Below are 15,397 nucleotides of genomic sequence, written 5' to 3' on the forward strand. Positions count from 1 at the left end.
AAACAACGGGCGAGTTGGTATCGGGCGAGTTTGAATCGGGCGAGTTGGTTCTGGGCGGGTTGGAAAAAGTGCGAGTTGAGTGTAATTCTGTTTTACTTTACCAACCCTTGGAAGCTGAGGAAAAACCCTGTCGCCAAATAGAAACTTTCCCCTGAAAGGAATTTATTTATTATCCTACAACCAAATACCTAATCAGTGATATTTTTAAAAGTTGTACGTTACGGTCAAAAAGCAGAGAGGAAATTCTTCCGTACTGATTTCCTGCATTATTATTATTATTATTATTATTATTATTATTATTATTATTTTGTGGTTTCCAAAGCTTACATAAAACGAAAAAGACTAACATTTTGACAGGACAGGAAACGCCAGCTGAAAGCCATATAAAAGGTGTTGCTAAACACATATTTTCCGCTGCAAAAAGTTTTAATATTTTATTAAAGCTCGGCAGACAGACACTTTATGAAGTTCACAAGCTTAATTTTCAATTTTGATAAGGGGTCAAAATTATCTCAATGGCAATTAAGCAAATATTACAACGAAAACATCACGAGATTTCTAAAAGTTAACAGTATTTGCTAATAGAGGTCACTCTCGCAATTTCCAAAGTTATTTTGTGAACACTTGTCAAGGAAGTGTTCGAAGATTAAAGAAAACTCCTCCACGGCTTTCATTTCATTCTCTCCATTGTACAACATACATTGTGACGCAAATAGATACCAACTTTTCGATGCTGCTCGTCGAATTATGAGATAAAAAAGTTGACACAAGAATACCTTGAAAAGATTACAGTAGCGTGTAGTTGTGACACGAAAATAGTTTGCAGCAATCTGTACTATCTGACCGCACCAGCTATGCGTGTACAAAATTATTTAATTATCTCAGAACTGAGTAACCTGCACTATAGCGTTAAACTCCTATTTTGTTAAGAAACGACGAAATCATCTCAATTCCAAGCATTCTTCATATGCTCACGGCTATCTATTGTCTTCAGTTTCACTTTGCTGCAATCTGCATAGCTGTGATATCGCAGCGGTACTTGTGGCGTGTATCGAACGCGCTCGGGTCATTGAGGTCATCGCCACTGTGGCGATGACCTCAATGACCCGAGCGCGTTCGATACACGCCATACCGCTGCGATATCACAGCTATACAATCTGCAATATCCGACAATCTATGACTCGGCTCCGAGTAACCTTCACTAACGTTAAAACTCCGTCTAGGCTAAAAAAATTACCAATCCGTCTCAGTCTGCAGCATCCTCCAATACACTCAGGACTCTATGAAAGTCCACACATAAGAAAAGTCAATCACTTTGCAGCTATCTGCAAGGTACAAAAATCATTAGTCTCAGCTCGGAGCAAACTGCACTGACGTTAAACTCCGTCAAGGATGAGAAATTACTGATCTATCTCAGGCCGTCCAATACACTTAGGACTCTGGGATCAAAGTCCACAGATATGAAAAGTCAATCACTTTGCAGCCATCTGCAATATCTGACAAGCTTTGTATAGTACAAAATAAAATAATGTCTCAGCTCAGAGCAAACTGCACCAAGGTTAAAACTCCGACAATGAAAACAAATTTCAAATCGCAGTCTGTTGCATCTACAATAAACTCAAAACTGTATCTACAGTCCATACATACGAAAAGTCAATAGTTTGAAGCCATCTGCAATATCTGACACGCTATGTATAGTACAGAAATTATAAAATGTCTCAGCTCGGAGCACACCGCACCAAGGTAACATCCCGACCATGTAAAGAAATTTCAAATCTATGTCAGTCCGTTGCATCAACAATAAACTCAGAACTCTATCAGTGACGTCTGGCGGTTCGCCTGCAATGAGTCGAGAGCCTGTGGGCAAAACCACTGGTTGCAACGCGGTTACTCCACCGAAAACAATCGGTTTTTTTCACCCAAAATTGTGATCGATCTCCTATTTTGAGCACGCTCAACTTGTCTAGATGCACGATGAGCTAAGCTGTGCTTTTGAACTTACACAAAGCCCACTTTCATCTCTCTATGCGATGGGACCATATCCGTATCAGATGCGCCATATAGTAAATCTCGGTCTTTCATGATAAGCCTCCCAAGGTGCACAATAGACAAAACTGCTGATTTTAACGCGCAGTTTCTTTTCCAAAAACAGCCAATTTTTAATTTAAAATCGTGATCGATCCTAGTTTTCGAGCACGCTCATCTTGTTTAGATACACAATGTGCTAAGCTGCGTTTTTAGACTTGTGCAAAGTTCGCATTTCTCTCTCTGTGCGAGGGGACCATTTCGCGTCCGCCATTTTGAATCTTGTTCGATAGCCAGTAACACTGCCCTGCTCCGCAGAGCTAGCTTTAGAATGGGATGTTGAATTGTGAAATAGGATTTGGAAGTGCATGATGTGTTGTCAAATGAAATTGGCAAGAGCATGTTGAGTTGTAAAATAGGATTTGGAAGTGCATGATGTGTTGTCAAATGAAATTGGCAAGAGCATGTTGAGTTGTAAAATAGGATTTGGAAGTGCATGATGTGTTGTCAAATGAAATTGGCAAGAGCATGTTGAGTTGTAAAATAGGATTTGGAAGTGCATGATGTGTTGTCAAATGAAATTGGCAGAGCATGTTGAGTTGTAAAATAGGATTTGGAAGTGCATGATGTGTTGTCAAATGAAATTGGCAAGAGCATGTTGAGTTGTAAAATAGGATTTGGAATGGCATGTTGTGTTGTGAAATAGCATGTTGAATTGTAAATAGAATTCGGAATGGCATGTTGTGTTGTGTAAAATCAAAGTAGTAATTTTGGCATGGATTGGACACCATACGCTAACATCCTGGCCGAGTTCTTGTTTGCCAGACATATATTAAAGATGATTTCTGTCAAATTTAGACATAAAATTATTACTAGAATTTGTGTTTTGCAAGCATTTTGTTTGAGGAAAAGGTGAACTTGCTGACATCGTGTTAAGAGTCTAACAAGCAGTGAATTTCTCAATTAAGTGCTTTCCTGAATCAAGAAAATGGAAGGTTAAAAGTCTGTCCATGCTTTCTTCAAGTTAACTTCCAACCACTCTGTTTCATGCGAATAAAATGTGCAACGTTGACTTTAAGAGGGTAGGGGGTCGGAGGCATTCTGACATTGTACCTTAATTTTTACGGGCCAAGCCCCAAAATATTGACGACCCCATCCCTGCATGATCAGAAAACTTCAAGCCCTCTCCCTATGAAACCCCATTTTAAATCTGATATCATCCCAAATGTTTTTTGTTTTGCGTATCTAATGACATTCTCGTCCTCCAGTTTCTGATATGTTGAAATGTTCAGTTTTGTACTTGCCAGTACGTCTACTAGTGGAACATGCCGATTATAGCTTAATTTTACTGAATGCTTCACCCGTTGCAAACAATGTCACCTGTTGTTATCATCAGGCGTGGGCGACAAAACGACTACTGTATATAGTAGAATTACAATGCGAAGCGTTCATTTATTGCTGAATGTGTTGTGGCGCGCGCGTGTGTGTATGCCGGGGGTGGGGTGGGGGGGGGTGAGCGTGTGTTTCTGTGTCTGTGAAAAAAATTTAGTAATAAAACACACCCAGCGACTTTATGCCACGAGATTTTGATCAATTTACGACATATATGCCGTCCAATCAGACTGTGTCTGTGAAAAAAAATTAGTAATAAAGCACACCCAGCGACAATATGGGCACCACGAAATTTTGACCAATTCACGACATATATGCAGCACGTCCAATCAGATCGCTGCATTTGCGCCATCAATATACTGGTATGATAAATTACAGGATATACAATAGTGAGACTCTCCTTTGACCTGTGGTGCAATTCCTAATTTCTTCATTGTGAACTTTCTCCATCAGTCGCTTGATTTACTGTATTATCCTCATTCTTCTAATGTAGTGGTGCCTGATTGGGTTGGCATTGTGAATGGAGGCAGTTCCATATATCGAAATTATTTTATGTTAGTGGGGACACTGAAACGTACTTTTAATTTTCAATCGCTCGATCTGTACCCAGCTTGCAGAGATAACCATAATAATGTTTCAATGACGTGATTTATGGTATATTTTAGAAATTATGTCATCAGGATATTAAAAGGATATGTACATGTTTCAGTATAACAACATAAATAACTAATAGCATGGAAGAAAAATAACCAAAACAATTCGAAATTTCAAACTTTGCAAAATGTTGATCCATTTATCAAAATATCATCTCGTGCTTTAGCATTGAAATAGTTGTCAGATCTTATCGTATGAGACAGTGAGACTGTAAAACTAACACTCAGAATTGGTACGTTATGGGAAAGAAATAAACTATTTTCTGATTAATTCCTACACGCTGACAATATTCAAGTGGCATCCACTACAGTCTAAAATCTTTGTGGTCATCCAAAACTTTTTTCGACCTCCCAACTAGTTAACGTAGACTAAAATTATACAAAATGTATAATGCATGGCATTCTAATTTCGATATGGCACCCAGTATTAACATTTTATTTCCAAAGCTAGAGAGAAAGAAGTAAGAAGTTACTTTTCTCCACATACTTCTGTCTTGGATCGTCACACTTACATTACCAATGTAATCTACCAGGCTATTGTTTTGAAATGGACGAGTAACCAATCAAAATGGAATAAATACTCTACCAAACTTTTTGCATTTTAGATGCTATGCACGGGCAGTTCACTCAAAATTTGTTTAAATCTGAACTGCGGATGAAAATGTTGAAGCGGTTGTGCCGTTAGTTTTGGACCGAGAGAAAATGTTCGTGAGTGTATGAATTGTTATAGTTCTGTTCATAAGAAATCTTAACAGACATTGGCACCTGGTGCCATGGTCATACTATCCTGGATCCTATCTGAATAGTCACTTGTACTTTAGCCGATTTCCTGTACTACCTCTCAGTAGTGTGGGCAGTTTTTAAAATCTGGACTTAAAGTTTACTCTAAAAGTCATCCAATACGTAAGCTATCGACCAGTCTTACAAACAGCTCTGTGTGCACTGGTCTTAGGATAACATCAATTGGCAGAAGGCTGTATTTGTATATTTTGATTCTGATATGAGTTGACCCCCAACCCACCCAACCCCACGACTCCAAGTTGTTACCAATACTCCAAATACCAAGATTTCGATACTTATGGTGAACACGATTGGAAATAGTTTGGGATAATTGGAATTTCATATTTTTCAAATTTCTCATAAGTATAGAATGTTGCAATATTACAAAATACTCATAAAAACAAGTGCTTAACTCAAAAAGAAAAGCAGATGAGATTACGTTTGCAGATTAAATCGACATTACTTCACCATCCAACTATCCCAAATTAGTTCCAATGGTAGTTATAACTGTTGTACGGGCTTCATTCTTTTGAAAGATCTAGTGTGAAATGTTAGTGAAAAGCTCAAATGACATGTGTCTGACTCACCTTGATACATCAAATAGTTGTCCCGCAAACGTAATAGTTTTAGTAGATGACGTCATATGGCCTGAAACTCAACATAAGCAACATTAAGGTACAGTTGATATCTCACTTAATTGATGACGTATAAAACTCCTGTTTGTTCCCTCTCTTAAACCTTTGGCTATCGTCATATGTATTTTTAGTTTTGTGTCCTGTTGTGCGAAGTCTCACACGGCATAATAAATAACTTTACAGCAAATACTTTGGTTGGAGTTTGCCTTCTCAAGCTTGACAGACAATGCGGAGCTAAAGGGCCTTACATTATATTGTCAGAACAACTGAACTCCGTGCAGAGTGCTCATTTTATGAAAAGTGCCTCCAGAGTAAACTTGAATAACTTGATCAGACGAGTGAAAATTTCTCAAGTCTTTCGTATATTTTGTTCGAAACTCTTAGGTCAGCTGTATTTGATTGCATTAATAGAATTGTACCTGTCTCAGCGAGTCTACGCTTGCTCAGGTATGAAATCGACATATTATTGTATCTCTGCGAGTAGGTCACCACAACAGAATCCCGAAATCCTTTGTACCAAATGTTTGCCTTTCAACGCAATTACGTTTCAATCACGCTCTGTTAGCATGATATAGATTAGCCCTGCGTACAGGTCTGTGTGTTCCCGGCGTTATACGGCCTCCACCACAGCCCTGCAACGGTCTATGGAGATAACTGGAGACTCTGCGGTCCGGATCCGGACCGCAACGAAAAAAACGGTCTTTTTGGCCGAAATTCTGCTCTATCGGGGCAAAATCCTTTCCCTGCCTACCTTTACCTCCTAACCGACCCCAGAAAAGATGCGATTAACTTCTCCTAACGTCCAAAACCGCTCGTTTTCTGAAACATAACATACTCGACAAGTTGTTTACCCATGGAGATCGCCATTTTGAATCTCGCTGCAGAGTCTCCAGTTATTTCTCTGGACCGTTGCTGGGCTGTGGTGGAGGCCGTATAACGCAGGGAACACACAGACCTGTACGCAGGGCTAGATATAGATACAATTATAACACAACACATGCTTATTCCGTATCGCGATACGCCAGAATACTTCAAGTGACGAGAAAATAGATACGTCTAGTCCCCACTGAATCGAAAAAGTGACGTCAGAGGGTATTTTTTTAAAACTATTTCCCCAGGGAAAGTGCCCGGTCACATGACCGTAGTGTCGTCTGCAACTTTGAAATAATGGCGGGCGAGCCTCTCTAAAACAGAATGATAGATTTTCCATTCCAACAGCAAAGGGACTGGAACAGCTCATCGACGAAAAAGATTCAAGTGCAACCAAGGATGTCGTTATAGGTACTGCTATGTGCTTAGAATATAAGTATGAAAAAAGTTGTACAATGTACTACTGTAACCGCTGTGGGAATATCGCCAATTAAACTTGTCATAATACGGCCTCGAGGAGTGGCGATGTGTTTTTTGGTAACACACGACCCCTCGGGGGTAATAAACGGGCGCTATAGCCCTCATAACCAGGTAATAGGTGTTTACTACTTATAGTGCCGTTACTCCAGTTAAGGGTGAAAATTAGGATGAGTAAGCGTTTGCACCAAATGAATGCAAACGGGGTACTGTCAGTAAGGAGGGTACATACATATCTCTCTCCCTCTCTCTCATTTAAAAATTCACCAAGACGATGCGCGCCTTTTTGTTTAATTTTGATATATTCATCCACGAAAATTATTCCTATGCAAATTGTAAAGGTCAGTTTAAGTATAACTTGTCATAACTAAATGCAGTGAATAAATATTTTATATCAAAATAATTTACATCGGTAGATGCATTGTGAAAAAGGACAGATCTCTTTAAAACGGAGAGACGTAGTCAATGTGTCGACAAATTAGAATTATTTCGGCATCCTTTGTGACATCAATCTTCATCGACAGAGAAGTCCACTGCATACCACGTTACATCCGTTTTTCAGTTATCACTGTGTAAATTAAAAAAAAACATTTTTCAAGACATTGAAAGATCAGTACAATGAAACCAGGAAAATGTGATAACGATGAAATGTCTTACTCAAAAATTTGTTGAGTAATATCACAACATAACAAATAATAAATCATTCACAAAACGTATAGTATGCTAATAGCAGTAATTGTAAATACAATACTGACATTCATTTACGTCACTCGCTCTCCTCAAAGTTCTCTACAGTTTTGACCAAGGGAGGACGATTCATGGTCTTGAATAGGTTTTTAAGGAACTCCAAGTTGTCTACAGATATGAATCCAGATTCCTCAAGTTTGTTGAAAATGTCGGCCGGGTCCTCCAATTTCATCATGTACCGCTTGGAAATCTGCTGACCTGTCAGAAGGTAGCGCATGGTACGTTCATCTTCCTCATCAAGTCTACCATTTAGTTCATCAAACAGCCTCTTCAGAGGACCTATTTTCGACGGTAATGGGACCACTTCCGGTGAGAACTGGCGTTCATAGACCTCGATGTATTCTGGGATAAGTGGTTTTCGATCTATGTTGGTTAACACTTCCTTCAGAAAGGTTAAATTATTCTCCGAAATAAATCCTTCTTCTTCAAGCTTACGAAGGATCTCCATCGGTGTTTTCAGGTTCTCCATGTCGCGTTTAGAAATTTGGTTTCCTCCTAATAGCTGACGCATTCTTTTGTCGTCACCGTTTCCAAGATTTTGGTCGAGATCGTGAAGCAAAGTTGCAAATGGACTGATCCTTATCTCCGCCATGTTGTACTGCTTCACGTACCAATAGACGGAACCTTACTCTTCGATATCGAAAAGGAGACTAAAAACATCCTGCTCGATTGCATGGTTTTGTTTCCGTTTCACAGCGTGCGCAGATAATACGGGTTTTGCACACGAGTCGTTGCGATTAAGAGCTTACATTGTATACGTGGAAGCAACATTTGAGGTGACGGGTAACGTGTAGTCCACGGACATACAAATCAATTTCATACTGGTTACATCTGTACTTACAATAGACAGAAATCAAATTATTTAATCAGAAATACCGACACAATTTGACATTGCCGTAAATTTGTAGTTTTTGTATCAGCCAGGATGCCACAAACACTGATGACATTTATAGGTTGTGTCCTGCTGTGTTCCTTGATGTTTACCCCTTCATATTTGATAAGATCTGAGTTTCCAAAGCCGTCGTTGCAGTAAAATAGAATTATCCAAATTTAAAACAAACGTAAGCTTAATCTGCAAGACTTGTGGATAATACCCTTTGGGCATGTGCCCATTGCATTGTGTAAAAGGAGACTTTTCGATGAATCTTTAAGCTTATTTTTACCCAGTATAAACCTCACACAACAGGACACCGATCACAGGTCAAGAGTCGAAATTAGCTGCTGACTTCAAAAGATGACCAATTACAACGGACGTCTCTATTCAACTATTAAGACTCGTCAGCCTAAGGTCAGTTAAGTGGGTCACCCTGTTTGGTTTAGTTGTACTATTTTAGATAAATTGTCGCATGCCGTTCCTCTCCTTGCAGCTCAAACTTTGACCTCGACCAACGTGTCATTGGAATTGTTTCATTCAAGTTACACTCTTGTTCTCTGTGAGCTAGCTCTCAGAACGCCGTCGAGAAATCCCGGTGTATTGTACCGCTCCCGTTAAGCGACGTTTAAAACCACTCCCTGTTAAAGTGAATTTTGCTGTTTTGAGGTCCTATAAATACACCAAGACCACATTAAAGTATCCAGACAAGAAAAAGTGTTCGTGTCTTTTGCGAAAATCTTTGTGTTTTAATGTGTGAACGAGACCCCCTCCCCTCGAGTATGCGGACTAGACACTTATTTATTATTTTTTATTTATTCACACTAAGAAATAACCCATTTACAGTCGCCAATTGAGTTAAAGTTTCCCAATTGGGCTGTAATCTTCCACAGGGTCTTTGCCGTAATTTTCGTAGGAAATGTGTTCTTGCGGGTGTTGTGGGAATACTTACTGAACAAAAATATAAGACCATTGGTTACTTATCACTTAATGTGATATATACAAATGAATTGTACCAGAAACATTCAGTCGCATTTTATATTTTCTAATAGCTTCGGCCATTGTGGCTTCAAATAAAAATGCCAGTATATGTATGGATAGCAGCCACCTCATCTCAGTTTCCAGGTATTTATGCTTATTTAAATAGAAGGGGGAAACCCAGCCTTGCAGGAGGAGATCACAGCTAAAAATAGAAAGGGCAAAACGTTCTCGCACGACCAGACTTTGAACCCCCTAAGTGACAGCAAGATGTATCGCATTGAATCACCATTTTGTTTGTTTGTCTTAAAAGACCACTCTACGTCATGTCAGTCCGTCACAGTGATTTAGAAATTGGCATTCTTCCAGACAGCCGAAACTTGGTATCCACACCACTCAAAACGTCACTTTTGACGAGATTCTGTCGCTCTCCGATATCGAAGTCAGCCGCTGTTGCACTCTTGCGATGTCTGAAATCCCAATGCATTTTCCATGTTTAATCTTAGTGTTCGTTGACCTGTTCTCGACCGGGCGTCGCTCTTTTTTAACTGCTGTGGATTTGTTTCCCATGTCGTCAACTATTCAAAAGTTCAAGAATAAAAAAGAAAAATTCTTGAAAAATTGCCTTAAACCTGAGGGCAAGTTACAGTCACATTATTGAACAACTTTTACAAAAGTCTTTACTAAAATTTGAGCTTTTTTCAGAATATCGAAGTTAGTATGAACGAAGAAATGTTTTCAATTTTACGCCCTTCAATTGAGAGCTTGACACACAATGCAATTCTTGTATATCTCATTGAAACATGCCTCCAGAAACATTACAAAAAGTAAAAAACAAAACAAAAAACAAATCACATCAGCCATGTAATAGAACGTATTCTGTTCTGTCATGAAGCTGTTATCGCTGCGTGCCCGGATCAAGTCACACCTTGGTGAGCAATCCGAACCACATGATAGAGGGACCGTGAGTCAACAAATTAAATTTCTTGAACTACGCTAAATGTATACGAACGTTGGAAGTTAAAATCCCAAATGTTTAGAACAAAGATAAGTTAAAATTCTGATTACAATATGAATATACTAGCATCATCAATGTCAATCTTCAACACCTATCAACTATGTAAAAGACACCCAGAGATGCAATTGTGAGTGACATCTTCAGCATTGGGGGAATCAGACTAAGTGTAACCCCATGTGTGAGGAAAATGATAGACCTTACTACATTTGGTTGTCTGCACGTCTAGAGTACTTTATCTCGAATTGTATAACGGAATGTGCCCTATTTGAAAAAACACAAGAAACAAACAATCCTCTGCGAATTTTACCTCATGACTTTGTCTGCCGCAAAACAGCTTCGTGTGATTTGGGTACTTTCTCTCAGGAAGCAAGAGAGAACACGAAATCTACCTTGTGTTTTCACAAAAGGCAGCACTTCCCTAGCCTTGTCTCTGTATCTGAAACCTAACTCACAATAGCGGATATGTAAGGACATTCGCAATCAAATGTTATTGAATATCAAAAGATGATATTAGACTATGGAACTCTCGTGCGGAGTTATAAAGTTGACGAACATCGGCGAGTGTTTGTTAAGTGTGATCATCGAGGTGGTCAGCACGATTTAGCAAACAGTGTCATCTTATTGTGGGAGAAGAGTGGTCAGAAAATGATACGTAGCATTTAAAATTTTGTACTGTTTTTAAGTATTGTACAAAATGCAAATAGTTATATTGTAAAGCGCTCTATTTTTCGTATTCCTAAAACTGCTTCTTTTTGGTAATGGAACTTGGTTATGTTTGATGCGTAAGGTAAATTTGCACAAATTATGTACAATTTTGTTTCTTTTCATAATATAAGTATTGGAAACGATACTTGTATTATAGTTTACCGTCTATATCATCAGGGAATGGTCAGCAAGATGTCGACGAGTCACTGAAAAAGAGTATTGGCCCCCAGTCTTCAAAGATAATACCGTTTGTTTCCTACGACTTGACGTTGCATGCTGTCAGGCGTTGCTTACTGACGTCACCCCTTGGAACATGCATACCATGTTTCAGATAAATTAGACATTTTTCAAAACATTTTTTTGACCAAACAAGGGAAAAACTGGCTAAAAACTACAAATATGATAATTTCACCACAGTTTGAAAAAACCTTTACTGAGGTCATCCAGAGGAACATGAATACCAAGTTTCAAAGCAATCGAGCCAGTTCTTTCAGAAAAGACGATTTTTCGACCAAGACCCTGACCAATCACGTCAAATATACAAACCTCTCAATTTCACCAGAATTTGAAAATATATCCATCGTTATCCAGAGAAATCCGCATGCCAAGTTTCAACGAAATGTGGCTTGAGGTAATAGAGTTTTAGCAAATTCCCAGGATGCTCACTTTTTTACTTCATTTGCATATTTTTGACACTGACATGTTCGTTAGAACAAATTCACATCACCCCTGGGTACATCTATACACATTGCTGCGGTTTTCTAGATTTTGATGTGATACATCCATCCATCCATCCATCCATCCATCCATCCATCCATCCATCCATCCATCCAAACATACATACATACATACATACATACATACATACATACATACATACACAGACAGACAGACAGACAGACAGACAGACAGACAGACAGACAGACAGACAGACAGACAGACAGACAGACAGACGCCACCGACTTACCATATAAGTTCTCCTTAACATATAGAACTGTACGAAATGTGAGCGAGAAACAATATTCATTGTTATTGATTTGCCTACCAATCTCAATTGTAAAACAATGGGAGTTAAACTATTTTCAGATCCCCCTCGAGGCCTAGAACAAAGTGCACCCTCCCTCTGTTACCCCTAGAATGTTCGAATCCCCCTGAATTCCTCCAGCCCTCTTTCCAGTGTTTGTGAATGCAACCTTGCAAAATACAAAATGTTTGAGGCATTTCAACTCTTGACTTAACTTGTCCCACACTTGTCATGGTTTTAGAGCCGTCGAGATGACGTCATGTGGACTGAAAATTAACGAAAGCAATGGACGTCAGCTATGGCCTATAGATCTTTGTTGTTTGTAATCCGTACAAAAACGGTTTGTTTGGACTCTTTTCAGCTGTATTATTATGCTCTGTTGTGTGAGGTCACGGTTTTCTGAATCACCACAGCAAATACAGGGGTTGAAGTTTGTCCTCTCGATGCTCTCTGTGCAGTTTTAGTTGAAAAGCTGAACTCCCTGCCAAAATCTGCTTGCCACAAGTATGATCAGATGTGATTGAAGGTAGTAGATAGGCTTTAAAGACTACATACCTGTCCAGGTGAATATGTGCCTACTTACTTAGGTAGAGTCTATACCTACTACAGTAGGTCTTTATTTTAAGTAGATCATAGTGAGAGACCATCGAAACTTGTATTACCGAATACTTACCTTTTAACGCGATAGTTTCGATCACGAGTTGTTTGCGGTTGAGTCCCAGTATACAGTACACTACATACGGAGGCATTTCTCAGATAAGTATGAGTTCTACATTTTCACCCTATCAAACCAAACAGAGCTAACACACCGCATTATAATAAGTACAAAATGACTCACGAGTGTAACTGACTTTGTTAAGCACGTGTCATAACCCTATGGTGCATGTCTGCGTCAGCAAGGACGGCACAATGCCGTGACAGTACTGCGCCTCAGGTGTCTACGGCAAACTGGGGAAGCATGTACTGTAATCTGCCTTATAATTGCTTACATTTGATATAGATTTGCACGTGAGGCGGAAACTCAAGGGTGCCTTTAGCTGTCTACAACTCTCTCTCTCTCTCTCTCTCTCTCTCTCTCTCTCTCTCTCTTCTCTCTCTCTCTCTCTCTCTCTCTCTCACACACACACACACACATTAAAGATATGAAAAGACAATTTAACGCTTTTTGTTTAACTCTTATGACAATTTATTCTTACTAAAATTTTATATATCAGTGTCAGTTGAACTATTAAAAAAATGGTCTAGTCGTAAAATATTCAAATCGAAAATTTGAAAGTTAATTGATTGTTTCAGAGCATTCCGGGAGATAAACTTTAAAATTCTGAATCAACGACAGAGATGTTCATTGCCGCGGTTACTGTTTACTCCATTGTATCCACCTTTCAGTTATCCCTGTATAAATTTGAAAAAAAAAAATCTGTGAAGACGCTGAAAGATCAGTGAAGTTAAACACGGAAAATGTGATATCTGTTAGAGCTCTTAATTTGTCCTTTGAGTAAAACACAACGAAAAACAGTCCGAATCTCCATCTACAAATGTTGTCATGGCAAGAGTAATGCCAATCGTAGTCGTATATAATGTCTAACTTACATTTATTTACGCTGTGTGCTCTCGAAGTCCGCCACAATTTTAACCAAGGGAAGACGAGTCATGGTCTGGAACAGGTTTTTTAGGAACTCCAAGTTGTCCACAGTTATGAATCCAGATTCGACAAGTTTGTTGAAGATGTCGGCCGGGTCGTCCAATTGCATCATGTCCCGCTTTGAAATCTGCCGACCTGTCAGAAGGTAGCGCATGGTACGTTCATCGTCTACGCCAAGCTTAGCATTTAGTTCGTCGAATAGTATCTTCAGAGGGCCTATTTTCGCTGCTAGGGGGACCTCTTCCAATGATGACTGGCGTTCATAGTCCTCGATGTATTCAGAGATAAGTGGTTTTCGATCTATGTTGGTTAGAAGTTCCTTAAGAAAGGTTAAACTCTTCTCTGAAATGAATCCTCCTTCTTCCAGCTTTTGAAAGATCTCCATTGGTGTTTTCAGGTTCTCCATGTCGCGTTTAGAAATTTGGTTTCCCTCTAGAAGTTGACTCATTCTTTTATGGCCGTCTTGTCCAAGATTTTGATTGAGATTGAGAAGCAAAGTTGCAAATGGACTGATACCTGTCTCCGACATGTTGTTCTGCTTCACGTATCGATAGAAAGAACCTTACACTATTACTACGATACCGAAATGTAAACTAAAATACATTGTTGGACTGCGCGGTTTTGTTTTTTGTTTCGGTTTCACAAGCCTCGAGCATGCGCAGATTAATCATTTTTGTACACATTAGGAGATGACATAAGTATTTATAATTGATGTGGAAGAAACATTTTAGATGACTGGTACAACGTACTTCACACATGCAAATTAATTTCCCACGGAAATACAACTGTACTCACAAAACACATAAATCAAATTATTTAATCGGAAAAACAGATGCAATTTGATATTTCCATAACACTGAATGTAGTTTCTGCATTAGCCCGGATGCCACAGGCACTGATAACATTTAAAGGTTGTGTTCTGCTGTGTTCCTTGACGTTTGTCTCTTTCCATTTGATAACATCTATGTTTTAAAAGCCGTCGTTGCAGTGAAATAGAATTAACACTGAAATTAAAACAAATGTTTATCTTGGAGTTAATATTCTCTTGACATTTTCAATTCTACGGCATAAACCAGATAAACAGAGACCTTTCGGTGAACTTTGACTTTGTTTACTCGGTATAAACCTCACACAATAGGACACCGATCAAATGGCAAGAGTGGAAACTAGCTGCTTACTTTAAAAGATCACCAATAAGAACAGACGTCTCCATTCAACATTGTACTCTTCAGCGTAAGGTCAGTTAAGTAGGTCACTCCTGTTTATTTTTTTATTCCATGTCAGTTGAATGGCTGTTCCTCTCCTTGTAGCTCAAACTTTGACCGCCGACTCAACGGTCATTGAAAATTGTTTCATTCAGTTTACACTCTTGTCCCGGTAAGCTAGCTCTTTTTATATACAATGTTAAGCGACGAAATACTACCTAAACATCTGAGAAGAGAAGAGTGAACTATTTTATCACTTGTTTCATAGCACATGGGGAAACTCCCTTGTACACAATGCCCAGATAATACTGCGGTCGCGACTCTGTCAGATTGCAATAAACACGCCATCGGGAAATCCCAGTGCATTGTATCACT

General features: G+C 39.0%; 2 protein-coding genes across 2 annotated transcripts; both read right to left on the reverse strand.

Moving 5' to 3' along the window:
* Window positions 1-7,133: 7,133 nt before the first annotated feature.
* LOC139114855 (caspase-8-like) lies at window positions 7,134-8,583 on the reverse strand. Its single transcript, XM_070676796.1, has 2 exons — window positions 7,588-8,583; window positions 7,134-7,400 (listed from the first exon to the last, which is right to left on the reverse strand). The coding sequence occupies exon 1, from the start codon at window positions 8,169-8,171 to the stop codon at window positions 7,599-7,601; it is 573 nt and encodes a 190-aa protein (XP_070532897.1). The 5' UTR covers window positions 8,172-8,583; the 3' UTR covers window positions 7,134-7,400; window positions 7,588-7,598.
* A 5,184-nt stretch (window positions 8,584-13,767) lies between these two features.
* LOC139114896 (caspase-8-like) lies at window positions 13,768-14,346 on the reverse strand. Its single transcript, XM_070676826.1, has one exon. The coding sequence runs from the start codon at window positions 14,344-14,346 to the stop codon at window positions 13,768-13,770; it is 579 nt and encodes a 192-aa protein (XP_070532927.1).
* Between the last annotated feature and the right edge of the window lie 1,051 nt (window positions 14,347-15,397).

Source organism: Ptychodera flava, chromosome 16 (assembly GCF_041260155.1).
Source record: "Ptychodera flava strain L36383 chromosome 16, AS_Pfla_20210202, whole genome shotgun sequence".
Classification (NCBI taxonomy): domain Eukaryota; kingdom Metazoa; phylum Hemichordata; class Enteropneusta; family Ptychoderidae; genus Ptychodera; species Ptychodera flava.